General features: G+C 40.6%; 2 protein-coding genes across 2 annotated transcripts in view; one reads left to right on the top strand and one right to left on the bottom strand.

Annotated features, from left to right (window-relative positions):
- The window catches only part of LOC309547216 (glycerol kinase-like), a 132426-nt gene that overhangs the window by 60760 nt on the left and 44619 nt on the right, over positions 1 to 27047 (top strand). Inside the window, exons 6-15 of the mRNA XM_082247022.1 lie at positions 2946 to 3083; positions 5768 to 5877; positions 7272 to 7338; positions 8851 to 8886; positions 11973 to 12040; positions 19641 to 19683; positions 22255 to 22335; positions 24036 to 24114; positions 24204 to 24300; positions 26892 to 26976. Coding sequence (XP_082103148.1) covers positions 2946 to 3083; positions 5768 to 5877; positions 7272 to 7338; positions 8851 to 8886; positions 11973 to 12040; positions 19641 to 19683; positions 22255 to 22335; positions 24036 to 24114; positions 24204 to 24300; positions 26892 to 26976 — 804 coding nt within the window. The remainder of the gene's footprint in view (positions 1 to 2945; positions 3084 to 5767; positions 5878 to 7271; positions 7339 to 8850; positions 8887 to 11972; positions 12041 to 19640; positions 19684 to 22254; positions 22336 to 24035; positions 24115 to 24203; positions 24301 to 26891; positions 26977 to 27047) is intronic.
- Positions 9485 to 10099, bottom strand: LOC309547217 (large ribosomal subunit protein eL20-like). Its single transcript, XM_082247023.1, has one exon. The coding sequence runs from the start codon at positions 10069 to 10071 to the stop codon at positions 9541 to 9543; it is 531 nt and encodes a 176-aa protein (XP_082103149.1). The 5' UTR covers positions 10072 to 10099; the 3' UTR covers positions 9485 to 9540.

Below are 27047 nucleotides of genomic sequence, written 5' to 3'. Positions count from 1 at the left end.
CACTATGCTGTAGTAAATTATGCATTAGTACAGCTGGGAGATTTTTTATGTAGACCTAGAAAAGAAAATATGATGGCTGTGAAAGTCTGCCCCACTCCACGCATGATGGAGAAATCTGATCTTGTGGAGTTACTGCACTAATATTTCTGGGTAAAGTTCCCTCGAGCTACTACATCTGTGTTTTGAGCAGTCATGGAAGCTGCAATGTGAATAATTTACCTGATGCATATTTTTGTATAATTTATGCCTTTTTAGTATTGATTTAATGTAGACCTGTCATTGGAGAAATATAGGAGCTGCCACTTCTGAAACTGCTTGGTGCCCTTTAGACTCTTTAGCATAAATACTTTCTGCATCCCTGAATCATGGCAAGTAAGCAAGAACATTGGAGAAAAGTATTTGTAAGTCATCTTGAAGCAAAAGTAACAGCGTAACTGCCAGACAAGTAGCATTTTTCCAAGCGGTGGTCAGCAAAGAAAACCTTTCTGTCTCTGTTTTGATGGGTTTCCTTTGAACTTGTATATCTTGTGAATGCTTGGGTAATTGCAGATGTTTAGAAAAAGCTGCTTGCCAATTGATGGTTATGTTGTCACCCACTGCATCATGTATTCAGTTTAACTTTAAGCTTGTGCAAACTGACCCCTGGATTTTACTTGCAAATGAACTAGCTTTTACATAGCTGTTAAAGTCACCAGCAGCTTCATCAAAAAATATCAGTGAATTCACTGAGGTCCTTGTCTTATTTTTCCTTCATATAAAATTAAGGATGGGGCAAAACGTATTGGTTTTGAAGCCGATGAAAATGGACCCCCCCCCTCCCCTCTTATCTCCATTCTTTACCAAAAAAACCTTTTGTGCTGCTGTGAATGATTGCAGCATTTGCAGAACCCCAATTACTCTGCACCTACAATGATAACGATAAAACGTATGGTCTCTGATGCTACAATGTCTTTCCCTATTCTTTTTGTCCTGTGTTAAGTCAGAACAAAGCTGTCAAGATTGTTGCTTATCTGCATTTATGCCTAAAAGCAGATAATTAAAGCAGAGTTCCACCCATTTTAATAAGTTTAGATGTATGTAATCCCCTTTTAAAAATACTTTTACGGATGGAAACTATTTTTTTTCTTGCAAAGAAATACCTTTTTTTTCTTCTTTATTCATCTGCACTTCCGGGTCCAGCTGCCTATAGGCGATTACGTCACTCGGGGATTCGCCTCCTCTCAGTGAGTTCTAGGGGATGTAATGCTTGCAGTCCGAGCTCACTGAGAGGACTCCAAGCAATCCTTCGCTGAGTACAGCTGGTGCCGGTGTAATAATGCGAGATTTCGTCACTAGGCGATTTGCAAGGGCTGCTGGGATGTATCGCCATTACGTCACTTGGTGAATCGCCAAGTGACGTAATCGCCTATAGGCGGCTGGACCCGGAAGTGCGGATGAAAGAAGAAGAAAAAGGGGTATTTCCTTGCAAAAAAAAAAATTGTTTCCATTGGTTAAAGTATTTTTAAAGGGGATTACGCACATCTAAACTTATTAAAATGGGTGGAACTCCACTTTAAAGTGGTTGTAAAGCCTCACATGTACCCAGTGAAGTGAATGGCCTCAGATGAATCAAAGAGATGAAGCAAATCCTCCTACAAAGATTTTACTTGTTTAACTTCAGTCTTCTCTTCCCTACACACCTTCAAAAGTGCAGGAAGTGTGAAAAATCTTTCGTTATCTGTCAGGAGTACCGAGGAGGGGACAGAGAGGCTGCAGTTACACTGTGAGAGCTGATTGGAGGAAAGGAACAAAACCCCCTTTACACATTGCAGAACTGTGTTCTGAATAGGCAAGCTCTGTGCTCATACCCCCCCCCCCCCTCTCCCGACACAAATTTTATCTTATGTGTCGGGAAAACGTCTCAGAAGTGACTCATTGTCTCATTGTTATAACAGAGGAACGAAGCACCAGATAGAAATTACACTAAAGCCTGATGCACACAATGATTTTATCGGATGAATGATCGTCCTTCTTTTTTTTTTTTTTTTGCATGCTAGTCTCCTTATCCAAAAAGGGATTTTTATTCTGTCGTACGAGAAGAATAACCTATTCCTAAGTAATTTATTTGTATTGTATTTTCAGATGAAATTTGTACTGATTAAACAAAAATTGTACGATCTGGTATCGTACGAGAAAAATTTTCATGTTTGTCTCTTCAGGTAATTTCGGACAAGGCTGTGTACTGACGATCAGATTATCGTACAATCACTTTGAAATACAATATTCTGATCATGTGTACTAGTCTTTAGAGCTTTAGAGAGAGACAAGTAAACACTACAGATATATGTGCTTTGTTCAGATTCCATGGGTGAGGTTTACAACCACTTTAAAGTCCTTAGAAATTATTTATTGATAGAATAGGCAAAAGGAACTAAACCCATTGATTTACCAGTGTCAACCGAACTGTCAAACCACCAAATGGCTGGTATCATACCCGATCACATGTGCAACATAATTTCAGTTTATAGGCCAAGATAGCAGATTCATGGCTTTAAATCCCAAACATAGCCAAATTTTTTTTTTTTTTTTGTAGAGTTTAATAGTGGGTGGGGAATTTATTATTGCTGTGTCCCTATTTGGGGGATAATTTCCTCCCATTCTGTCAATTTTACAGGTGTTTTACAGAACACTACATATTTTTAGTATCGTGAAATTTCTATCAAGTTTTTGTTGTTTTCTGTTCCCTCATTAGGGAGATTCCTATTTACTTTTTGTCAGGTGACAAGTGTTAAATAATGTTTTGCCTGGATCTTCTAGGTATATTTTAGCTCAATGCAGTACAGTGATGTGTGCATGAAGTCCCAAAGTGGTTAAACTTAAACTTGTTTATTACCCATACGAAAGAAATAATAACCAATAAGTTATTAACCTTAAGTTTTGCCCTCAATGTAACTGTTATTTTTTAGAATCGAACTGGTCTTCCCCTGAGCACCTATTTCAGTGCAGTAAAGCTGCGGTGGCTGTTGGACAATGTGGAAGAAATCAGGCATGCGGTGGAAGAAGGCAGAGCCATGTTTGGAACTGTAGACTCCTGGATTATCTGGGTTAGTGCTTTTTATAATTGAATCTATTTCACTAAACCCGGTTTGATTTTCTAATTGTCATTGTGTGTGCTTTTTTTTTTTTTTTTTTTTGGTTACAAAATGTTAGGCATTTACAAGTCTATAAGCTTATTCAATGAGTCATACAGTAAAGGTCAGGAGCCTAAAGCACTTAACATGAATCTGACCGTTGTATGTTACAGCCCTTGGAGTGTTTCTTCCCCAAGGCAATACTACTTTTTTTTTGCATTATTTCTCCTGAATAGTTCTAACAACAATGTGTAGTGATCTATAAAAAAAATGCTATATCTTGCGAGCTGCTGTGGGTTATTGAAAGGTAAGTATAGTGATTCGCCCACGCCTTCCACAGTCTCATATGCATGTGTCAAAAGATATATAAACAAACTGGTGCCGCGCTTCACAAATATTCCAAGTACAAAATAACAGTGCTGTAGCATTCCTTAAATATTGTAAGCACACTGGTGTATATTACCATCATAAATTAACAATAAATACTGTAAATGTGTAAAGTCCATTATAAAAAAAAAAAAAAACAATAAAAAGTAGAATAAAAATAAAATAGTCCCAAATATTACTTCATAAAAGGGTGCAGTAGTGATAGAAAAAAAATATTCAGAGTAGATTGCTCTTCACTCACTTCCTAATTCAATCCACCAAACAGTGCCAATTCCACTCCAAGTGGCTTGTGTGCCCTCCACCAAATGTACTTTCACCTGGGATCAATGACCATATAATGCTATATGGTCTTTAACACGCCTGGATCCCACCAATGTGGACTAAAGTAAGTTTCCTCTGAATTTCTGGATGTCACAGGTACCCCACACCATCTTCATGTATAAACTCCACTCCTCTCAATACCTCCACTCAGCCTACATACAAAGAAAACCATCACCATACATAGTGCTTTATCCTCTTATTTGTTAAACTCTAGACATACACTCACATTTATCAGGTGAACCAAGCTATATCAACATGTGTATCAATCGAGCAATAGATGCAGACAATGTTCCACAGAGTATAGTTACTGCAGTGCTTTGTGTGTAGAGTGTTGTGACATCATTGGGTCACTCCCCTATGCGTTATGCCACAGGGTCACGTGGGTTCCTCAGTGACAAGTTTTTAAAGAGGATAAAGCACTATGTATTGTGGGTTTTTTTGTTTTCCTTTGTATGTACGGCTGAGTGGCGGTATTGAGAGGAACAGAGTTTGTGCATGAAGGTGGCGTGAAGTACCTCTGGCATCCAGAAATTCGGAGGAAACTTACTTAAGTCTACATTGGTGGGACACAGGCATGGTAAGACCATACTTCATTGTATGGTCACTGATCCCAGATAAGAACATCTGGTGGAGGGCACACAAGCCACTTGGCAGGTTTGGTGGATTGACTTAAAAGGAGTGGGCTGGATTGATACACATGCTGATATAGCTTTGTGCACTAGGATCACCTGATAAATGTGAGTGTATGTCTGGAGTTTTTAACAATAAATTGATTTTAAAGAGGACAAAGCACTATGTAGGGTGATTCTTTCCTTTCTATGTACGCTGAGTGGAGGTATTGAAAGGAGTAGAGTTTATACATGAAGATGGAGTGGGGTACCGGTGACATCCAGAAATTCAGAGGAAACTTTCTTTAGTCCACCTTGGTGGGATCCAGGTGTGTTAAGACCATACATCATTGTAAAGTCACTGATCCCAGTTGAAGGTATATCTGGTGGAGGGCACACAAGCCACTTGGAGTGAAATTGGTACTATTTGGTGGATTGAATTAAGAAGTGAGTGAAGATAAATCTACTCTGAATATTGTTTTTCTTTCACTAATGCACCCTATTATAAAGTGACATTTGGGGCTATCGTCATTTATATTTTATTGTTTTTTTAAGTGGATTTTACACATATAGTTGTACAGTATTAATTTGTGGTGGTAATGGGGTGCACTGTGTTTACAATCTGTAAGTGAGAATGCTAGAGCACTGGCATTCTGTAGTTTTAAAATATTTGTGAAGCATAACCCCAATTTGTTTTATATATGATGTATTGATCTATGTTGGGAATGGAAGTGGGACTTGTTCCCTGAATGTGTCCGATATAGACTGGAATATTTGTGAAGGCTAAGTGGATTCAGGAGCCAGATTTAGATTCTATAGCAACAATAGACACAATACAAGAGTGGAATATGTAGGGGAGGGACATGGTAGTTGAAATGAATGCCTTTGCCTTTTTGGTGGCAACATTGGCTTTTGTGCCATTTTGTTATGCACCCATGGCTGTGTAATTCATAAATAACAGTAATTATCAGAAACATACTGAGTATATGGCAGCCATGATATGCAAAGCCATATTTGTGTATGTGGCATAATGTCACCAAAGCTGATAGGGAAGTAACATGTTTACTTGTTATCCTTTACCTTTATGGTGTCAAGGAGAGGGTGTGCATAGCTTGTAGTGAGTTTTACACTTGGTGCAATGGATTTTTTGTGTTGCTTTGTAACATTAAAGAACATATACCAACCCATAATTACAATCTTTAGGAAGATAAAAGTACTCCTGCTATAACGGCCCTTTTTCCAGGACATGTAGAAATGTAACCCTAGGTTATAAATAAAGGGCAATGGAGAGTAGCCTAAATAAGATAATTAGCTTTTTTTATTGCTTTCTTCTGTCTGTAGAGCCTTACTGGAGGGAAGAACGGTGGTGTGCACTGTACAGATGTGACCAACGCCAGCAGAACTATGCTGTTCAATATCTACACTCTGGAGTGGGATGTAGAGCTCTGCCAGTAAGCTTTCGGTTTATTCTATATTATATTCTCATTATCTAAAGTGTTTATTGGGTCATACAGGTGGATACTTTGCAAAGCGTCTTTATGTGCACTGCATGAAAAGGAACAAAAACTGCTTTGTTTTTTGTGTTATCAGTGTAAACATCGCTAAATGTACCCTTATTTGATTGCATTTAAAATGTTTTTGTTATTTTTGATAAAGTAGGGTATGATTAGAACCCTAGTCAGGGTTTATTGCAGTCTGTTCCCAGGGGCACAACAGGAAGTAGAAATCTAACCCAAATGGGAGGAAATGTCACACCATTGAATGGTATCTCTTCTACTCCTGTTCTTGTGAAAACTGTACAAAAGCAGAGTGTTGTAATGCGTAAATGTTGGATTCCCCTCACTATTTGTCTTCTTGACAATGGTCCCTAGGACAGAAAGTGAGGTTAGAACTCCCCAGCTGGGATTCAGCCAGCATTACCCTTTCGAAAACCAGAAACAAAGTTTTTTGCCTAAAGGTATGCATAAAAGAAAAAGCAGATAAATCAGAGAGATTCTAAAACAGGGGTGTTCAACATGGACTGCATGCCTCCCAAGACTGCTATGAGTGCGGTCCAACACAAAATTCTAAACTTACCTAAAAAATTTAGATTTTTTTTTTTTTTGGAATTTTTTGTAAAAGTGCGTTTACACTTAGCAAATGCGTGTCGCAGAAGAAAAAATTGACAGTCTCTTTGCTAGACTTTTTTATAAGTGTTCTCTTCCCAAAGAAAAATATTCCGCCCTTCACAATCACGCCTTATTCATGTCATTAGTTTTTGGCAGCACCTATATTTTTGAGCAACTATTTTCAAAGATGAAGCACACAAAGGACAAGATTGGAACTAAAATATCTGATGAGCACCTTGAGAATTCATTGAGAATCGTTACTCTATCTAAACCGGACATGGATGTGTTAGTTTATCAAAAACTGTGCCAAACATCGCAATCATTTTATGTTGCCCTTCTATAATAAAAAATATTACAAAAAAAAAGTGAAGTTTTATTACTCAGGTACATATTATCTATATCGGTGTTTTTTAACTTGCGATCTGCCCAATATTTTCTGCTTATTAGCTATCCTTATTGTTAGTGTAGTTTTACGTGTGGCCCAAGACCATTCCTCTTCTTCCAATGTGGCCCTGGAAAGTCAAAAGGTTGGACACCCCCTGTTTTAGAACAATGGTGGTCAACTGGTGTGTGTTTTACATATATACAGACAAACTGTTTAAAAATGATGGTGCAGGATGACCCTCTAATTTCGTAGCTCTTTTTTTGTATGAGAGATTCTGGTTCTAAAGTATAAAGTTTGCATGGCTTCCTACTGATAAATATTAAGATGCACCATCTCGGTTTCTTATTTTTAGGTTTTTTGATGTTCCCATGAGTTTGCTGCCAAAAGTGAGAAGTAGTTCTGAAATCTATGGACTAATGGTAATAAAACATTTTCTCCTTGCTTTTGTTCTTTCATACCATAAAATTGTAAAGCTTTGTGAGTAAAAACAAAGCCAAGCATAAAAATCTCACTTGCATCATTGCAGTTATACTGGCCATACACTAGATTAGTGATGGCGAACCTTGGCACCCCAGATGTTTTGGAACTACATTTCCCATGATGCTTACCTACACTGAATCATGGGAAATGTAGTTCCAAAACATCTGGGGTGCCAAGGTTCGCCATTACTGCACTAGATGATTATAGGAAGTGGGCAGATTTTAGAGTAGCTGGTAATAATCTAGTATAGTTGATTAGGGTTTTATTATTAAATGCCGCAATACATCTTACCTAGCTTCAGTCGAATAATGGTAATGGCGACCTATGGGGAAAACAGAGAAGTAGCAGATACCGAACATTAGGAAGGCATGATTAGGACAGTCTGTAATCCGACATAATTAGTCCCAAGCATCTTCTATTGTGAAAGTAGCTGGTTATATTAACTGAATATGGGAGATTTTACATAACTGTAAAGGGTTGGTATAGTTTGTACTGCTGAAAAGTGTGCGTAACTATAAAGACTCCTATAATATTCCAGTAGCTGGCTGAAAAAGATGAGACCAGCAGTTTTAGGTGGTAAGAAAAAGGAAAGTCTTTATTGGAAAGAAAACCTATTCCCTGATACAGCTAGTCCCAGCAAAAGACTTCCCAAGGCTAATCTACTGTTACCTAACGTATCGTTTGATCCAGTGAATTTCTCCTTTTGTAAGCTACAGGTAAAAGTATAACTTTCCTTTGTGGTGAACTATTTCTGTCCTTTTTGTTTTTTTTGCCTACCATAGAAAATCTGTCCTAGCCTGGTGAGTAAAGGTTCTTCCTGAGTTCTTCACCAGTCATGTGTCACGCGCACTTGGGTTTAAACCACACGATTTCCAGTTAAAGTGAAGCAATAGATTCCAGTAATAGAACTCCACCAACTTTATTTATTCTGCTCTGACTATGCATCTGTTATACATATACCTCTACACTTTCATTTATTTAATAGATCATTTTGTCATTCCTAATAATGCTAACCTTTATTATCACAAAAGAAATGTACTATAAAAAAATATGTGATATCCATTCTTGTATGCTCGTGGCCTTATTTGGCCATTCCTCAGATGGTGGCTGCATTCCTTTTACCACCCTCTTGTATAGTTACTATCTCCTGACAATGCCCATTGTAAGTCCTGGCTTCTTACTCCAGTACTTCCTAGTAAACTTGGACAGAACATGTGCTGTAAACAATAACTGGAAATGTGCTTGGTTGCTTTATGTGGTTTCACAAAAAATTGTATGGACACAAAGTCACAATTATTATTAGCCGTTCAGCTGCACCCTTGTTGCATATTTATGGAGACGTTTGCTTGTTGCTGGCCGTAGTCCTTTTGGGCACTATTTTAAGACATTAAGAAAAAAAATAATCTATGCAAACGCAAATCTGATGTTTGAATTGTTTGTTTTCATTTTAGAAATCTGGGGCCTTGACTGGTGTTCCAATATCTGGGGTAAGTTTATTAGTTAACCTTCATTACAGTACACACAAAAGTAATGGCATTCTGCATATAAATGATTCAAGATCGTCATTTTACCCTCTTAAGAAATGGTTCTATTATTACTCTCCCTGGCAGTCTGATTATGTACAGATTTCTGTGCTAAAAGCAGTACATTCTTTTGCATGGAAATCTGTTGTTTTTACATTTTAAAACTCACCTTCCCCTGCGATCCCCTGCCATCCTCCCGCCGTCCTCCCGATGTCCTCCTGCTATGTGCTCGGCCGATGCCGACACCTTTCTTCCGGTTCCCTTCCCTGCGAGCATTGCGAGGCACGGGGGGTGGAACCAGCAGCAATTTAAAAAATGTAAATGCACTAAATGACATGATACCAAGTTGTGATCCTAACAGATTACACTGTATCATGCCATGTCACCACAGGCTTTCACCTGGTGACTTTTCTAGTGCCCTGCCTGTGCTTTTTCAGTTCTTTGTCCCTGGAAAATAGAGAATAACCATGGCGTCCAAAAAGCGTTCTTTTTGTGCAAAAGCGCTTTTAGATGAACTGTCGCTGTTTTCCAGTTCGTCTAAACCCTTTTTTTTTTTTTTTCCTTTTTTCACAAATAATTTTATTTGACCAGAGAACAAAAAGCGAGTTTTTGACTTGCTTAAAAGAAGGTGTTTGGTCTCTTGGTTGTGAAGCGAGGCTTGTGCTGGCGACGCAGAACCCTGTGTGGCAGAGGGAACTTGATCTTTGAATCGTGGAACTGCTTGATGGCAGGTCTGCGACACTTGTTGGCAGGAATCGCCTCAACCTTCATGATTTGAATAGCATGGGCACGAGCACGATGGCGTGCACCCATGTCACGATAGCACTGTGTCACAGCTCCAGCTGTAGTCAAGTCTCTATACTCACTGTACATATTGTGTGTTCCACTACGGGAGTCATAGCGTAGCCAGATGCCAAAGTTCTTCACCTTCAGTGGAGATTTCTCAAAAACTTGTCCACAGTACACTATCTCTCCAGATGCCTTCTTCATCTTTTTCAGTTGAGAGACAAAGTACCAAAAACTAGACTTTGCAACAACATGGTTGGGTGCGAAAATTCGCATACGGTAAAGAGGTGGAACAGGTGCCTTAACAGTAGGCAGACTGCGCCCGATGACTTTGTACTCCCTTAGAGCGCCAGACGCCTTCATGCTGCCTCAATCCCTGCCGCCGAGCGAAAGCGTCTAAACGCTTTTTTGCGCGAAAAGAATGCTTTTTGAACGCCATGGTCGTTCAAAATTTTCCAGGCACAAAGCACTGAAAAAATCACCAAGTGCAATCCTGTGGTGAAATGGCATCACAGCTTGGTATCATGTCATTTGTGTATTTACACTTTTGAATTTGCCACCGGTTCCACCCCCCTGCGTCGCAACGCTTGCAGGGAGGGAACCGGAAGGCAAGTGACCGCAATCGGTCATGCACAGAGCGGGGAGAGAGTGTGAGGACGAATCACAGTGAAGGTGAGTATGATTCTGGGGTAATCTTGAGTGTGGCTCGGGGTTACCGCTTTTGGTACTGAAAGATAACCCCCGAGCCACACTCGGGAATACCGCTAAGGAGGTTAAAGTACATTGCTGTACAGCAGCAGTTTCTGGTATCTGCATCCTTTCTCATTTGAGAGCAACTAACTAATGTGCAAGCTTGTTGTCTCTTTTAGGATGTTGTAGGAGCATAACAGAGGAGATCATGTTAGTGATGCTTAACATACACTCTGTAGATATACAATTACTTGCTGATTAGGGATTCCATATGCTAGGCTCACCAAATCTAAGCCCTTATGCCCCGTACACACGTGCAGATTGTCGGCCGAAAAGATTCGGCCGACGACCAATCGGCCGATTGTAGGCTTGTTAGTATGATGCTTCCGACAGCCGACAGCGCACTTTTGGCCGAACAGAATCTGTCGTGCAAGCATTAAAATTTTTGTATGCCGACACCAGAACGGCCGATTGTTCGCCAGTCAGTACAGATTTCGGCCGACAGACAGCAGATTTGCAAGAATGGGCATGCTCAGAAAAGAAAAAAGACAAGGAAAGTTAACCATCACATGACATCACTTCTGCAGTCGGCTGTTGTTGGCAGACAATATTCGTGTGCAGTCTTTTGCAGTTTTCAACAGACACGACAGACCTTGGACAAAAGACGGCCGCTCGTTCGGCCGACAATCCGCACGTGTTTGAGGCATTAGGCTCAATAATGTTGCCTTTTTCTGTATATTTTATTTAATAATCGTTTAGATTGCCTTTTTTTATAAGGCCTAATTCACAAGGACACTGAGGACTGCTGAATGGGCCATTTATTTATGTGGCTTGAGCTCCCAAAGGCTGTGTGCAGGCAGCTCATGTCAAATTATAGGCATGTGCTGACCATGTCTATCCTTTTATGACTACAGTGTACCCATCTTCTGATGGCTACTTCCAGCAGGATAATGCACCATGTCACAAAGCTCAAATCATCTCACCACTGGTTTCTTGAACATGACAATGAGTTCACTGTACTCCAATGGCCACCACATTCACCAGATCTCAATCCAATAGAGCACCTTTGGGATGTGGTGGAACAGGAGATTCGCATCATGGATGCGCAGCTGACAAATCTGCAGCAACTGCGTGATGCTATTATGTCAATATGGATCAAAATCTCTGATGAATGTTTCCAACACTTTGTTGAATCTCTGCAATAAAGAATTAAGGCAGTTCTGAAGGCAAAACCAGGGGTCCAACTCGGTACTAACAAGATGTGCTGAATAGTGGCCAGTATATATTACTGTAGATTTGTGGAAATTGGTGGATAGAGAGTGTGGACACTAAATGTACTTTCTGATGTATTGGTTAAAGAAAACCTGATAGGAGATTATACTCATCCTCTTATTTCAGTACTTTTTGTGGCTGAACCCCAAACAATATTCAGGTTAGTTTAGGGACAACTGCGCAACTAGAATTTTCAGAAGGAGGCGAGCTATGGCAACATGCATGCATATTTCTCACTTGAGAAGTTTCTTAATGGGTTCTATCATTTTATAAATTATATGCACCACTGTTTTTCCCCACAGTGTCTCGGTGACCAATCTGCTGCACTGGTCGGACAAATGTGCTTTCAAGATGGACAAGCTAAAAACACGTGAGTGAAAAGGCCAATTGCACCTAGAATCAAGCTTTTATTAGGGATCGACCGATATAGTTTTTTCAGTGCTGATACCTATTTTCCTGGCCACTCTCCAGGCTGATATTCTGCACATTAAAAGTCTTTATTTTTACACTGCTCTTTTTTAATTTTTTTTTATCACATTTATTGCTGCCACAAGGAATGTAAACATAGCTTGTGACAGTTATAGGTAGTGGCAGGTACTCTTTATGGAGGGATCTGGGGTCTAAAAGACCCCAAACCCCTCCTCTGCACTTTAAAAGCATTCAAAATGCCAAGTTTGTCTGTTTTGAATGCTGTCATTTTTGTTTAAATCTGGAGCATTTAAGGCTCCAGTACTCTGAAGTGATGTCATGGTTTATACATCAGACACCCAGTCAGAGCAGAATGCGGCTTTGTACCGGTCTTCGGCCACCCAGTGGGATGGGAGACCCAAGCGAGCCACGGGAAGGGTGTCCCCTCCCACTTCTTGTAATGACAAATGGTGATTGTTGTGTTTGTAGTTTTAGGTGTTTTTAGTGGGTCTTTTCTTGCAGTTTTTTTACACCTTTTCTGTTACTTTTTAAACAGCCCTTTTTTTTTTTTCCTTTAGACTACTAATTAGGGGGAGTGGTTAGTCACAGGTGCTTCAGGTCCTATATAACTTTCTGTAGGACTCAATTCTGAGCTTGCTCATTCTTGAGCTTGCCACCTTTTTGCTTGCGAGAGCTCTGCTCAAGTGGAACTTGACTAAGTGGTGAGTTAAAAAACCGAGTTTAAAACGGGAGATTAGAACAGGTGTCTTCAAGACTGTAAGTTACATCTCAAATTTTCTGTTAGTAGTATTATTGTTGTAACAGGGAAAATGTGTGCTAGCAAGTTTGAAGATTTTGTGCAGTGCACAGTGTGCCGCATGTATACAATAACTGATCAATCTCTCCAGTATGGATACTTCTGCGACAGATGTGAGTGTGTTGCCCTTTTAGAAGCTCACATTAGAGATCTGGAGGAGCAAGTTGCAACACTGGGCAGAACGGACAACCTTGAAAGGGGTCCTCTGCTTGCTGAGCAGGTGGCTAGTGGGGTTAATGGGGAGGGTGGAGGGGTAAGTCAGGATTATCAGGTAGGAAGATGGATTAATACAGTCAGAGGGAGTGGTAAGGGCTCACAGAAAAGGAAGGCCATCCCTGGATTTGAGCACCCGAACAGGTTTGCCAAGTTGGATGAAGATGTGGGGGTAGCAATCGCAGCGGTGGCAGCCCTAGATGTCACTGCTATCCCTAACAGCTGGGAGAGCAGCCCATCTAGTAGATGTAGTGCGGGTAGGCCTAGACAGTTGGTGGTAGTAGGAGATATTCTAATCAGAAGGACTGAATAATTTGTCGCCAGGATTGCCTCAACCGAATGGTTTGCTGCCTCCCTGGTGCCATGGTTCGGCATGTGGTGGACCGGGTTGATAAATTACTGGGAGTGGCTGGGCATAATCCAGCTCTCTTGGTCCATGTTGGAACCAATGAAAGAATATATGAAAGGTGGAGGCTCCTTAAGAACCAATTTATTGAACTAGGCTGCAAGTTGAAGGGAAGGACCTCCAAGGTGATATTCTCTGAAATATTGCCTGTGCCATGCACAACACAGGAAAGACAGGGGGAGATTAGAGAGCTGAATGCATGGCTAGGGACCTGGTGTAAGAAGAAGGGATTTGGGTTTTTAGAGCACTGGGCTGACTTTTCATTGGGGTACAACCTATATGCTAAAGATGGTTTGTACCTAAATGGAAGGGGGCCTGCTTTGCTGGGGGGAGAGTTTTATAGGAAGGCTGGAGGAGTATTTAAACTAGGATTGAGGGGGGAGGGTGAATTAGATTATCATGGGGCAGACAGGTCAGACAGGGGTCAGCCCTTATTGGTGGGTGGAATGGGGAAAGATAAGGGGAGAGCTATGGCAGAGGATAAGAAGGTTCCCATGTTACAAACAACCATTGGAAATGGTACGATTTGTACTAAAATATGCAAAATGAAATGTGCAAAATGTGACAATTAATTAAAGTGCTTGTTTACCAATGCCAGAAGTCTGCTAAGCAAAATAGGTGAGTTGGAAGCTCTGGTGCAGGAGGAAAACTATGATTTAATTGGTATTGCTGAATCTTGGCTTAGTCTTTACATGACTGGGGTAATAATATTCCTGGCTATGCTCTCTTTTGGAAAGACAGGGTAAAACAGGGGTGGTGATGGTGTTTGTCTCTATGTGAGAAGTGATCCCAAAGTGAGTGTGAAAGAGGACCTAGTTGATGGAGAGTGTGATGAGTCTGAAGCAGTATGGGTGGAAATGTACATGGGTGTGCGTAATACAAAGATTATCATTGGAGTTTGCTATACACCTCCCATTATTGAGGAGGAGGAGGTGGAGACTCCGCTCCTTTCACAGATAGAAAGGGCTGGGGCAGTGATAATAACGGGATATTTTAACTACCCAGACATTGACTGGAGTAATAGCATTGCTGAAACAGTTAAAGGGCAAACATTTCTAAACATAAGACAATTTTATGGTGCAGTTTATTGAGGCCCCGGCTAGAAATGATGATCTGCTGGACCTGGTAATCACAAACCATGCAGAGCTTATTACCAATATTCATAAAAAAGAACATCTGGTGACCCTAATATGATTTAATTTAATGTTAACTGTAAGCAACAAATGCATACAGGAAATATAAAAAAGAAACACTTAACTTTAAGAGCAAATTTTTCAAGGATTAGGGCTGATCTCCAAGACTTGGACTGGGAGGAAACATCGGCATTGATGAACACAGAACAGAAATGGGAATTCTTCAAAAAAAAAACTGTGTGAGCACACTGCAAAGTATATTCCCATAGATAATACGTTTAAAAGGCTAAAAATAAAACCTATGTGGCTCACGGCCAAAGTTAAAAAAGCTACAAATAAGAAAAGTGCTTTTAAAAACTGTAAAAATGAATAAACCCTATCCTTGTTTAATTGGTACAAAGAATATAACGTAATATGTAAAAAGGCAAACCCCCAAAAAAATCTTCAAATATATTAATAGTAAAAAGTTCAGTTCTGAGCATGTAGGCCCTTTAGAAAATAATCAGGAGTGGGTGATTGGGGACAAAGAGAAGGCAAATTTATTAAATACTTTCTTCAGCTCTGTGTATACAAAGGAGTATGGGGGGAGCTCATGACCATAATGAGGATGGTATTGGCACAGCCCCAAATGCTGCACAATGGCTCAAAATTGATATGGTCCAGAAATATTTCAACAGAATAAAGGTGGATAAAGCACCTGGACCAGATGGCATCCACCCACGCATCCTAAAAGAATTGAGCTCTGTTATTTCAAAGCCTTTGTTTCTAATTTTTAGGGACTCGTTAAGGACTGAATAGTACCGCTGGATTGGCGTAGGGCCAGTGAGGAGCCTATATTTAAAAGGGATGAAAGTCTTTGCCAAGTAACTGTAGACCAGTTAGTTTAACTTTGATAGTGGGGAAGATACTGGAGAGTTTAATAATAGACCATATAGATGAGTTCTTGCTGGGAAAACATATTTTAAGCAACAGACAGGATTCATGAAAGACCGAAGTTGTCAAACAAACCGGATTTCTTTTTATGATGAGGTAAGTAAAGCCTTGGACAGAGGGTTGGCTGTGGACGTAGTATACTTTGATTTTGCAAAAGCGTTTGACACAGTTTCCTACACATGGCTAATGTGTAAGGTAAAGTCTACAGGCTTGGAAAGATCAGTTTGTAAATGGATAGAAAACCAGCTAAAAGATAGAATTCAGAGACTAGTGGTTAATCATTCTCACTCTGAATGGTCTAAGGTTTTCAGTGATGTACCCCAAGGTTCAGTGTTGGGACCCTTACTTTTTAATATCTTTATAAATGATATAGGGTCTGGGATTAAAAGTGCCATTTCAGTCTTTGCAGATGACACCAAGCTATGCAGTGGAATAACTTCTTTACAGGATGTCTCCAACTTACAAGCCAACCTCAATTCACTGTTTCATTGGGCAACTATGTGGCAAATGAGGTTTAATGTTGATAAATGTAAAGTTATGCCCTTGGGCGCTTAGATTATGCATGCATCATACATACTAGATGGGAGTGCAACTGGGGGAATCCATAGCGGAGAAGGATCTGGGTGCTCTGGTAGATCATAAGCCTATTAATAGCATGCAATGCCAAGCAGCGGTTTCCAAAGCTAGCAAAGTACTTTCTTGTACTGGGAGGCATTGACTCCAGAGAGAGAGAGATCATTTTGCTCCAGTACAAATCATTAGTAAGACCCCATCTGGAATAGTTTAGTTCAGTTTTGGGTACCAGTTCTCAAAAAGGATATCGGGGAACTGGAGACAGTGCAGAGAAGAGCAACCAAACTGATAAAAGGGAAGGAGCTGCTCAGCTATGAGGAAAGATTAGAGGAACTGAATTTATTCTCTCTTGAGAAGAGGAGATTAAGGGGGGATATGATCAACATGTACAAATACATACGGGTCCATATAGTGAACTTTGTGTTGAGTTATTCATTTTAAGGTTATCACAGAGGACAATGGGGCACTCTTTACATCTAGAGGAAAATATATTTTTGTCTCCAAATACGGGAAGATTTTTTTCACAGTAAGCTGTGAAAATGTGGAATAGACTCCCTTCAGAGGTGGTTCTGGCCAGCTCAGTGGATTGCTTTTAAAAAGCCCTGGATTCTTTCCTGGGTGTACATATTATAACTGGGTACTAATATTTATAGGTAAAGTTGATCCAGGGAATATTCTTTCTGATCCCCCGAGAGGCAATCAGAATTTTTTCCCCTGCTGTAGCAAATTGGATCATGCTTTGCTGGGGTTTTTCACCTTCCTCTGAATCAACTGTGGATATAGAATTCTGTATATGGGATTGTATGGTTGTGTTTTCTTTTTTGTTTTTTATTGGTTGAGCTAGATGGACTGTCTTTTTTTCAACCTAACTATGTAACTAAGCATCGGTTGTCATTACAAGAAAGCTGACTGTTGGCTCTAAACAACGGTACTGGGGTGATGCCTATAGCTTCAGACATAACTCCAGTACAACCACTTGAAGCAATATCCCCCATATTGGCAAGTTTGTGGCCGATACTTAATAAAAAGTGAATGATAATTGGCTCCACCCATACTCGGCCGATCCCTACTTCTTATATAGGTTCAAGAGACATTTTATATCTATCCAACAGGGCTTTCTTACACCTGTAATTAGTAAATTACTTAAGTTCAAGCAGTGGAATATGTAAGGCTTTGTGACAGTCGTGATAGCTAGGCAGAACTGTGGTTTCTACTCTGTCACCAGTGGAATCTCTGAGAGAACAAAAAAGCCAGCAAAGACATGGTTTGTTAAAACTTAGATGTACTAAATAGAACATTTGAAAAGTGGGACCCAAGAACCAAACTAAAAAATAAAAACAGGCGTAAACTTATCCTTTTAAGACCTTTACAGTGCAGATGCCAAGCCAAATTGAATTTGCATCCAGTAAGAGAGAATACATATAAAAAGAAGGTTATAACCGCGCTAAAGGCAACAAATAATGAGCTGCGACTTCAAGTGTGACCACACCCTTAAAAATTATATATTGTATAAGTCGCGCTAAATTGAAAAATAAACAGATGAATGTCCAACTGTTTACAGTCCCAAATAACATAAAGTGACTGGTGATGTATGAAATCTTGTGCTGCTTCCAAAAGATCCCGTAGGAATTGTGCTTACCAGAACGGCAATTTTAAATTGCAGAATTCATGTGATGAGATGAGTTCACGAGCCCAGGTGATCCAATGGAATTCTAGCGCAAGGAACTCCCAATATTGTGGTCGTGTATCATGTGAAGGAAAAATAATAATCCATAGCGTGATACCGTAAAGAATTGTCAATAATATAACTGTGTAGGACTACAAATACTGTGAATCCTTCACCAATTGTGCAGCCGCTTACCAAATGACTAGTGAAAAGGCATGTAATCAAATCAAAAGAAAAGGACCGCCACCAGACGTAGAGCCTCTTACCAGATAGATCTTTATAGATGTGTTCTATCCAAGTATAGAAAAGGTGAACCACCACCAGACATAAGGCCTCTTACCAGATGGAAATGAAAAGCCAGCAGAACATTGAATCCACATGCACCAATATCAGCAAGCCACCCAAGAGCGCATAAAGCCTCTTACCAGACCACAAGAAAAATGCTCGATAACACTTGGTATATTTTCCCAATGGAGAGGTAACTTCAAGGTCCCAATGACAATCCGGGCAAATCACTGATAAGTACCACGATGTACCGCTTAATGTGCCTAGGTGGCCTCTCAGACCCCCTATGCCACAAGCTGAGCCACTGTGTTTCTCAGGGTTGCAACGCCAGACCAGCCTCCTCTTCTGCCAGCTCCAGCAATGTCTTCGCTCTACTTCCTCCCTAAGGAGGGAGGAAGTAGAGCGAAGACATTGCTGGAGCTGGCAGAAGAGGAGGCTGGTCTGGCGTTGCAACCCTGAGAAACACAGTGGCTCAGCTTGTGGCATAGGGGGTCTGAGAGGCCACCTAGGCACATTAAGCGGTACATCGTGGTACTTATCAGTGATTTGCCCGGATTGTCATTGGGACCTTGAAGTTACCTCTCCATTGGGAAAATATACCAAGTGTTATCGAGCATTTTTCTTGTGGTCTGGTAAGAGGCTTTATGCGCTCTTGGGTGGCTTGCTGATATTGGTGCATGTGGATTCAATGTTCTGCTGGCTTTTCATTTCCATCTGGTAAGAGGCCTTATGTCTGGTGGTGGTTCACCTTTTCTATACTTGGATAGAACACATCTATAAAGATCTATCTGGTAAGAGGCTCTACGTCTGGTGGCGGTCCTTTTCTTTTGATTTGATTACATGCCTTTTCACTAGTCATTTGGTAAGCGGCTGCACAATTGGTGAAGGATTCACAGTATTTGTAGTCCTACACAGTTATATTATTGACAATTCTTTACGGTATCACGCTATGGATTATTATTTTTCCTTCACATGATACACGACCACAATATTGGGAGTTCCTTGCGCTAGAATTCCATTGGATCACCTGGGCTCGTGAACTCATCTCATCACATGAATTCTGCAATTTAAAATTGCCGTTCTGGTAAGCACAATTCCTACGGGATCTTTTGGAAGCAGCACAAGATTTCATACATCACCAGTCACTTTATGTTATTTGGGACTGTAAACAGTTGGACATTCATCTGTTTATTTTTCAATTTAGCGCGACTTATACAATATATAAGAGAGAATACATATAAGGAATCAAATAAATGTCAACCAACAAATAGCATTATAATGCAACACAAAAAAAAACATGTAGTGTAGAGGAAGAGCTAGCAGTGCAAAATTGGTTTGGTTTAAAGTTATAATTTTGGAATTTGGGTTCCAAAAGCACAATGCTTTAGTGTAGTGAATTTAGCTCTTCCAGGTCCTCCTCCGATTTCTGTCACCCTTTATTCTGGTTCAGTCATGACAAAAATATCATCAATTAGTAAGTGAAATCACTTGTATTTATTCAATCAACACATTTTTTTTTTCTTTTTTTCTCTGCAGATACGGTACTGGTTGCTTCTTGCTGTGTAACACAGGGCCGAAGGTGAGGAATTTGAAGTGATACCAATACTTTTTTTTTTTTTTTTGAAGATTAGGCCAACACATTCAAATTATGTATAGCCCTCTTCTGAAATGTTTTTTTCCCTCCTGAAGCTGGAGGTCCCAAGGCTACTATCCCTGGTTTGCTGATGTCTCCTTCCCTAGCCGAGTGCTAAAGAGACACCCCTATGTGTTGCATCCCTGAGTTGAGCCGTGTGCTTCTATACAGCACCGACAAGCCACACCCCTGCTCCCCTCTTTCATCAGCCTGACTGGTAGCAGCAGGAGCCTATTGCTCGCCGGTGTTCAGTGACTGCTGAGAATCCAGGTAGTTCAGGGAACAGCATTATTGGATCCTGGACCCAGTGGGTGTGATAAAAACGAACACAGGGCTCAATAATCATAACTACTGGGTTATATTGCCTCCTCCAGGAGTAGGACTAGGCAGAACAGATAAAACATCTGGCTACACCCATGGGCCATCCTCCACTTGGTATATAACTCCCCTCTCTGCTCTAGGTAATCAGTTTTAATCTGTCTAGTTAGGAGTAAGGACCTGGGCTCCCGGCTGAGATCTTTGGTCCTAGCAATTTTTTGTAATTCCTTAAATTTTTTTTGTTTTTTCTCTCGGGAGGTCTACACTCAACTACCGGGCTGGGCGACGGGCTGGATACTCTAGATCCAGTGGTCCCACCAGCCCAGCCAAAGAGCGTGTGCAGACCACAGCTATGCGCTAGGTTGGTCGCGACATAGCCTCACGGACAGAGGCTGTTCCGTGAGTTAAACATCTCGCAGGGTCGCATACGACCGAACTTGGGTCTGAGTCTCAGCGGATCCTTGGACGACCGCTCCCCTACTTCGATGGCGTGGATTCTGTCTGGAGCGTTACCCGCACCACGGAAGGGTAAGTACAGTCCCCCCCCCCCCATCTCCTTTTGGTGTTTTTTTTTTTTAGGGTGGATGCAGATAACCTCCTCCCATCCTTAAATCCCTCAGTAAGCTGGACCTGGAGTCTGGTGGGGGTCCCAGGGCAGAGAATGCAGCGGAGAACCTCCTCCCATCCTTAAATCCCTCAGTAAGCTGGACCTGGAGTCTGGTGGGGGTCCCAGGGCAGAGAATGCAGCGGAGAACCCTGGGGTCTCCCTCGCTATCCCCACTTTGTAGGAGTCCTGGGATAGTGTGTGTCCTGCCCCAGTAGTCTGGAGGGGTCCCATTGTAGGAGACCCCTAGGTCCATGCCCTACTGTTTGCAGTGTGGGTAAAGTGCAGGGGGGTCTAAGTGCAGAGACCAGTGCAGGGTGTGCAGCAGTCTTCCCCAACGTATCCTACCTTGGGGGATCCCCTTGCAGAGGGTTCAGCGTTGCAGAGGGCGCAGGGAAGATCCTGACAGCATGCTTCAGTGTTTGTAGCTGAGTGTGGCCTTTTTCCCTTAGTCTGGCTGGTCTCCGGATGGCGGCCATGTTTGTGTAGTTAGATGTTATGGGGGCCATTTTCCCTTAGTCCGTCCACGTCAGTACTCTGCTGGACACAGATAGAAGTCACAAGACTGCCATAACTGCAGAAGGTATTTAGCAGTTTATATTTACTAAAACTATTGCATTTCCATGTTCTGTGCACTGTGGGAGACCAGATATAGTGAATGCAGGGTCCTGCGTTTAGTAACACTTTAAGTTAGCATGACTGTTAAACCCATTACTTAGTATAAATAAAGCTAATTAAGGACTTTGTAAGATCAGTGTTAACTAGATGCAACTATGTAAAGGTATCTGAATATCTCTTAATAGAGCAATGGTAACTTAGTAAACATATCATACAGCTTTTAATTTAAGAAGTACTCCAAATTCAGCTTTACTATGCAAATATATAGTGGTAAAACTGTTATGTACCTGCTGAAGTCTGCCCAAGTCTTTCATATTAGAATAATAAATTGCTAGTATATGGGTGGTGACAACTGACTGGTGAGTATATTTAAGCCATGGCAACCGATCATGTTCATCCAACATGTAAAACTTTGTGGGGCACAGATTTGAAAAAAGTATGAAGTTCATCAGTTCTGACTTCCATTTTTACTTTATAGTCAGCATACTTTTTCCAGGTCAGTGACTCTGAAAGTATGGAAGCCAGAGACAACCAGAAGACTAGTATCTTTAGAAGGAGGTCACTGCTGACAATCCTAGTAATTTTGGTTGGAGGTTTCCGGTAAGAAAAGTGCTGCTCCATGCTCCCTACATAGCTGGCCATATGTCTGAATGCCTAGGCACTTGATCTTTATGATCTCTTTCAAAGGGGAGATGAGAAAATGTGAAAACTGACCCCACCCCTCTTTAGAGATCACATGACCAAGTACCTACACCTTCACATTGGTGGCAAGCACTTAATAAAAACAGAAAAACTATTTTCTCTACAAAAAGGTAGGAATTTTAACTTTTCTGTTTGTATTTAGCTGCTTCAAGAAGACTTAGCATGACCTGAGAGTATTGATCCACTTGTATGACACCTCCCAGCTAGCTTTTAGTTTCTTTACTATTTGTTCTTATATTGTGCAATGTATACTAATCTAAGGTTATGTCTTACAGCCTGTTCTGTCTGATCATGGTTTGTTGACCACTGTAGCTTACCAGCTTGGCAGAGATAAGCCTGCTTGTTATGCGCTTGAAGTAAGTTTTTTTTTTTATTTTGCAGACTTTTTTTATTTATTTTTCTTGCTTCTTGTTATAATGCTTTTGAAGCTAATATTTGTTTTAGATAGATTTCAATCTTTTTAAAATTCATTTGGAAATGTTAGAGCCTAAGTGTAGCAAAAATAAACACCCAAATCAGCACAAGGGACATGACCTAAGCCAGCCATAGACAGATTAAATCTTGGCTGGTTCAGCAGGACCGGCCAAGATTCGATCCATCTATGGGCAGACTGGTTGTACTGAAGTCGATCCATCGATCAACTTCTGTACAACCAGCCTCACAGGTTTTCTTCATGTGATCACTGCTGGTGGCTATAGTTGCTGGCAGTGACCATTGTGTTCTGTCAATAAGGAAGGCTCCCTGCTGGCTGAACACAGTAGCACTGCGGAGGCATTCCCCCATCTTATACTGACTGTTGATGGGCGAATTGAGCAATCTTCTTTCCTTCCACCATAAATTCTAAAATCTATTGGCTGCTTTACTATGAATTTGTTGTGTTCCTTGTGCTGCTGGCACCTGGTTTCCTTACAATTTTCCTCTTTTGAGGAAGCTTTCCCTATCTCTGAAAGTCAAAGCGAGGCTAGGAGGAGTGGGAGCATACTCCTGTTCTGCGTCCTGATTAATGTGAAAACATATGGCATCAAAGATGGTGCTGGGGTGGAGGTGAAGTTGGTTGGAGCTGTGTTGAGATTCTTACACAGACACAATGATTCCAGGAAATGCCTTTGAGCAGCCACATTCTGTTGCACAGGCACGCCGTTATCGGTAAAGCTCAGGAGGATTGTTGATTTGTCTAGATTAGACTAATGTTTCTAATCAGATAATCAGCAATTACAATAATGCATATGATATAAGTTTTATTTATCATACATACTAACCAAGGGCAGATTTTCATATTTAATTGGAATTCCACTTTTAAGGCTAATATGAACCTGCTTGGTTTGTGTTTTTTGGACAGGTGGTATAGAGATAGTTTAGGCAGTTCATATTGATCCACCCCTGTTTGCTTCAGTCAATATGGAAAGCTACACTGAGAGCATAGGTGTTCGCAGCCTATTGCATTAGGGTGTGGACCCCGAAGCTCAAACACAAATCCCTTTCTCTGCAGCCTCAGCTGCACTGGACAGTGAATGAATGAGAAGTGCTCTGTGCTGAGCGACTTCCTGTTCATTCACAAACTGAAGCATAGTAAACACTTAGTAAGTAAAACGCTTTACTATGCTTCAGCTATGAATGAACACTGGGTGAATGTGTTCACGATGTTCATTTAAAAAATGAAGAGCCTGGTAAATGACATATCGACTAGCCCTTTTCCCTACTCTCCATCCTGAAACATCCTCGCAGCAGCTGGGAGGGGAGGAGTGAAGCATCGGCACTGCACAAAGTGATTAGGGTGTGCCCAGGCACAACCCCTACGCACGCCTATGACTGAGAGCGAATATCTTTTCAATATTAGTCACTATGGATTGTCAAGTCCCTTGTAGGTCATGCTGCCTATAGCTTGGGGAAAAAAGAGATGCTGTCCAATCTGCCATGTGTGGGCACCTTTATTGCTGGCAAGTCCAAGAAATTTAGATCTGGAAGTCTTACCCAACCAGTGTCCACCAAAAACTGAAGATATAAACTTTGATGGACTTGCATTTTATTATTTACCTGTCTTTTGATCATTGTTTAGGGCTCAGTTGCCATAGCTGGCGCTATGGTGCGGTGGCTAAGAGATAACCTTGGCATTGTTAAGACAATAGAGGAAGTAGGTAAGAATATCAGATAACCTTTCTACAAGTCAATAAGATGTCAAGCAGATTTGATATTTAAACTCCTGTATATGTGTTTTGTTTCTTAGAGAGACTTGCTGCTGAAGTTGGTACATCATATGGCTGCTACTTTGTTCCCGCATTCTCGGGCCTGTATGCACCGTACTGGGAACCAAGTGCAAGAGGGTAAGTCCCTACCTTGTGAAAATTCCTTCCCACAATGTTTAATCAAGTCACATATTTGTGTATTATTCCCATACATTTACAGAGTGTCCCATCAATTTTACAGAGTGTAACAAAACTACAGGCCTAGTTATAGAAAATGTTAATTGCAAAGGCAAGTTCTCATAAGCAGGCCCAAGTCGGTCTACCAGTAAGAAAAACTTTTAAAACTTTTTTTTTATAAAAGAAAATATGCATGTTCCATTGCATGTAAGAATATGGGATTTCCTTCTGACGATATAGAAACTCTGGCAGGGAAGGATGAACAGGCCACTTCATTATTTTTACTTCACTTGTGTTTTAGCTTCCCATGTACAGCAGTTTTGGGTGGCCAAACCTATAGTGAAGACTTAATTTCCATCTTAAGGAGTGTTATTTTCTGAGAAATCCAGAAGTGCAATGTTAGAAATTCTTTCTAACATATTTATAAGATGGAGCTGCAAGATGAACTGTACATTACCTCTATCACAGGATATACTGCTAGTGCAAACGGAATCTTGTTTGTGGGGTGAGATGTTCCTCTGCTGAACTTTAGAAAATAAGTCATTCTGTTCTTCTGAGTTGACCCCCAGTGATGTGCAGGGTAGGAGCATGTGCTAGCATGAAATCCCTTGACCTTGCAGGACATATACTATTAAATTTAGATTATAAAATTTTTTTAAAATAAATTGGATGAATCTGCAGCTAAAGCAGAAAACATTGGCTTTGAATATAGGACTTTAAACCAATAGTTTTAGAATATATATCGTTTTCTGATATTGAGAGATTTAAAACAATAGTTGAATAAAAATAAAATCCTATTAAACTACAATTTCTCATATAGTGAAAGTCTCCTGTGCATATTGTTTGTAAACTACTATAAAGTCTCAATTTAAAAATTACCCAGAGCTATGGGAAGAGTCCCTCAATTCCATCTTTTTGGCCAGTCTCATGTCTATGGGTGTTTGAAAACTTGTCCTACAGCCGTGTTAAACCACTTCAATACTGGGCACTTTCACTACCTTCCTGCCCAGGCCAATTTTTAGCTTTCAAAAAAGGATTTTGCAAATAAGTCATTTTTCTAATTTGCTGATGAGACTGCACTGATCACTGATGAGGCGGTACTGATAATCAAGACACTGATTATGAGTGCCCTGATTATCAGTGTAAAAGTTCCCTGTCACACTTGCTGGTTACTGGCTCTGCTCTTTACATACTGGTCACATGGTAATGGGCCGCTGTGATTGGCCTTTACCTCGATCTGTGATCCGCTGTGCCCTCCCTGATCTGGATGACCGTGCTGTAGCCATCTTTTGGCTATAGCGTGGTTAAAGTATAACTAAAGACAAAACTTTTTTTCCCCAAGTTTTGGGTAGAGGGGAAATGGATTAGAACACTTGTCAGTTTATATTGTTGTCTGTGCTTCATGTTTATTTGTCCTGTTTACTGTTATCGTTGAAAGTAAGAAAAAATGCCAAATTTTGGGTTGTCCCAAAAAAGTAATGGATGGGAAATTGTCCAATGGGGACACTAGTTCTGGTGGAAGAAAGCATCCAGTTCTCAGTGTGAACCTGGCCAAAGCTAGGGATAAATTAGAAGGCAGTACACAGCACAAAAATAGGTCTGCTTGGAAGAAATGCAAATGTACAAATAGTGTAAAAAAATATTCTGGTGGGGCCTTAAACCCTAAGTGAATAAATAAATAAATACCCTTGTATGCTGATATACAATGAAAGTGCAAACTTAAAAAAATTAATAGGCTTATATGCTGATATTCAAATAAAAGTGCAAAATAGTGCTATTGTACCAAATCTGCATAAAGTGCAAAACAGTGCTAATTCACCATACTAGATATATACACATATAAATCAATTGAAAAATATTGGGAAATAAATATTTGCAAATCTGCTCTTGTTCCTTAAAAGTCCCAAAACAGTCCAGTATAAGCAAGTATCCAGTGCAATGTGCTCCTTATTAAACAGATCAGTGTCAATCCGTGCCAATAAAGTGCAAACATGTGCGATTCCACTCCCTTTTGGTGGTCCACTTCCCAGACTGCGAGGACCCCGTAGCAATACTGCATGTGGGTCAGATGTGCTATAGTCCGGTGTGGGGTGAGTTGCCTTAAAATCTCATATAGGATGGGATATCCTTATGGACCTTTCTCAGTTGCCGATCTCCCCAGTTGGGCATGTGTTTAGTGACCATATAAAGAGAAAAACGCTCCCATGGTGTAATAAAATCAAATCAAGCTATTTATTAAGTAAGACAAAAGATGTACACTTACAAAGATTCCAGATCAAAAAAACGCGGTGGAATATAATACAAGCTTCCTGATTACATGTGGCCGCTCATGTCTCCCTCGTCCCTGTTTGCGTTCTTTTCCAAAGCTAGGAATAGGCCAGTGTCTTCTGCTTCCCCTCTGCACTTATCTAAATCTATATGTTTGTCCAACACCAACATATATGTGTATGGAGTGTTTTGTTAGATTGTATGTGCAAACACTCTAATGTTTTGGGTCAGCCTTTATTTAGAATGCTTTACCTGATTGCCTGTTTTTGTTTCCATGTGTATAGAATCATCTGTGGTCTCACTCAGTTCACAAACAAGAACCACATAGCATTTGCTGCTCTTGAAGCTGTGTGTTTTCAGACCAGAGAGGTGAGCAAGCTTTTACTTTAAAATCCCTGTGCTCTGCGATTGCTGCAGATACATGAACATTTTAGGCTGTC

The sequence above is a fragment of the Pelophylax lessonae genome (genome assembly GCF_965119305.1).
Source record: "Pelophylax lessonae genome assembly, chromosome: 2".
Taxonomy (NCBI): Eukaryota; Metazoa; Chordata; class Amphibia; order Anura; family Ranidae; genus Pelophylax; species Pelophylax lessonae.
Note: the sequence above shows the minus strand (reverse complement) of the source record. Positions and strands in the feature narration are given on the sequence as shown.

What these genes read in the sequence shown, in the direction of transcription:
- LOC309547217 (XM_082247023.1), bottom strand. Translation starts at nt 10,071, where the DNA reads ATGAAGGCGTCTGGCGCTCTAAGGGAGTACAAAGTCATCGGGCGCAGT.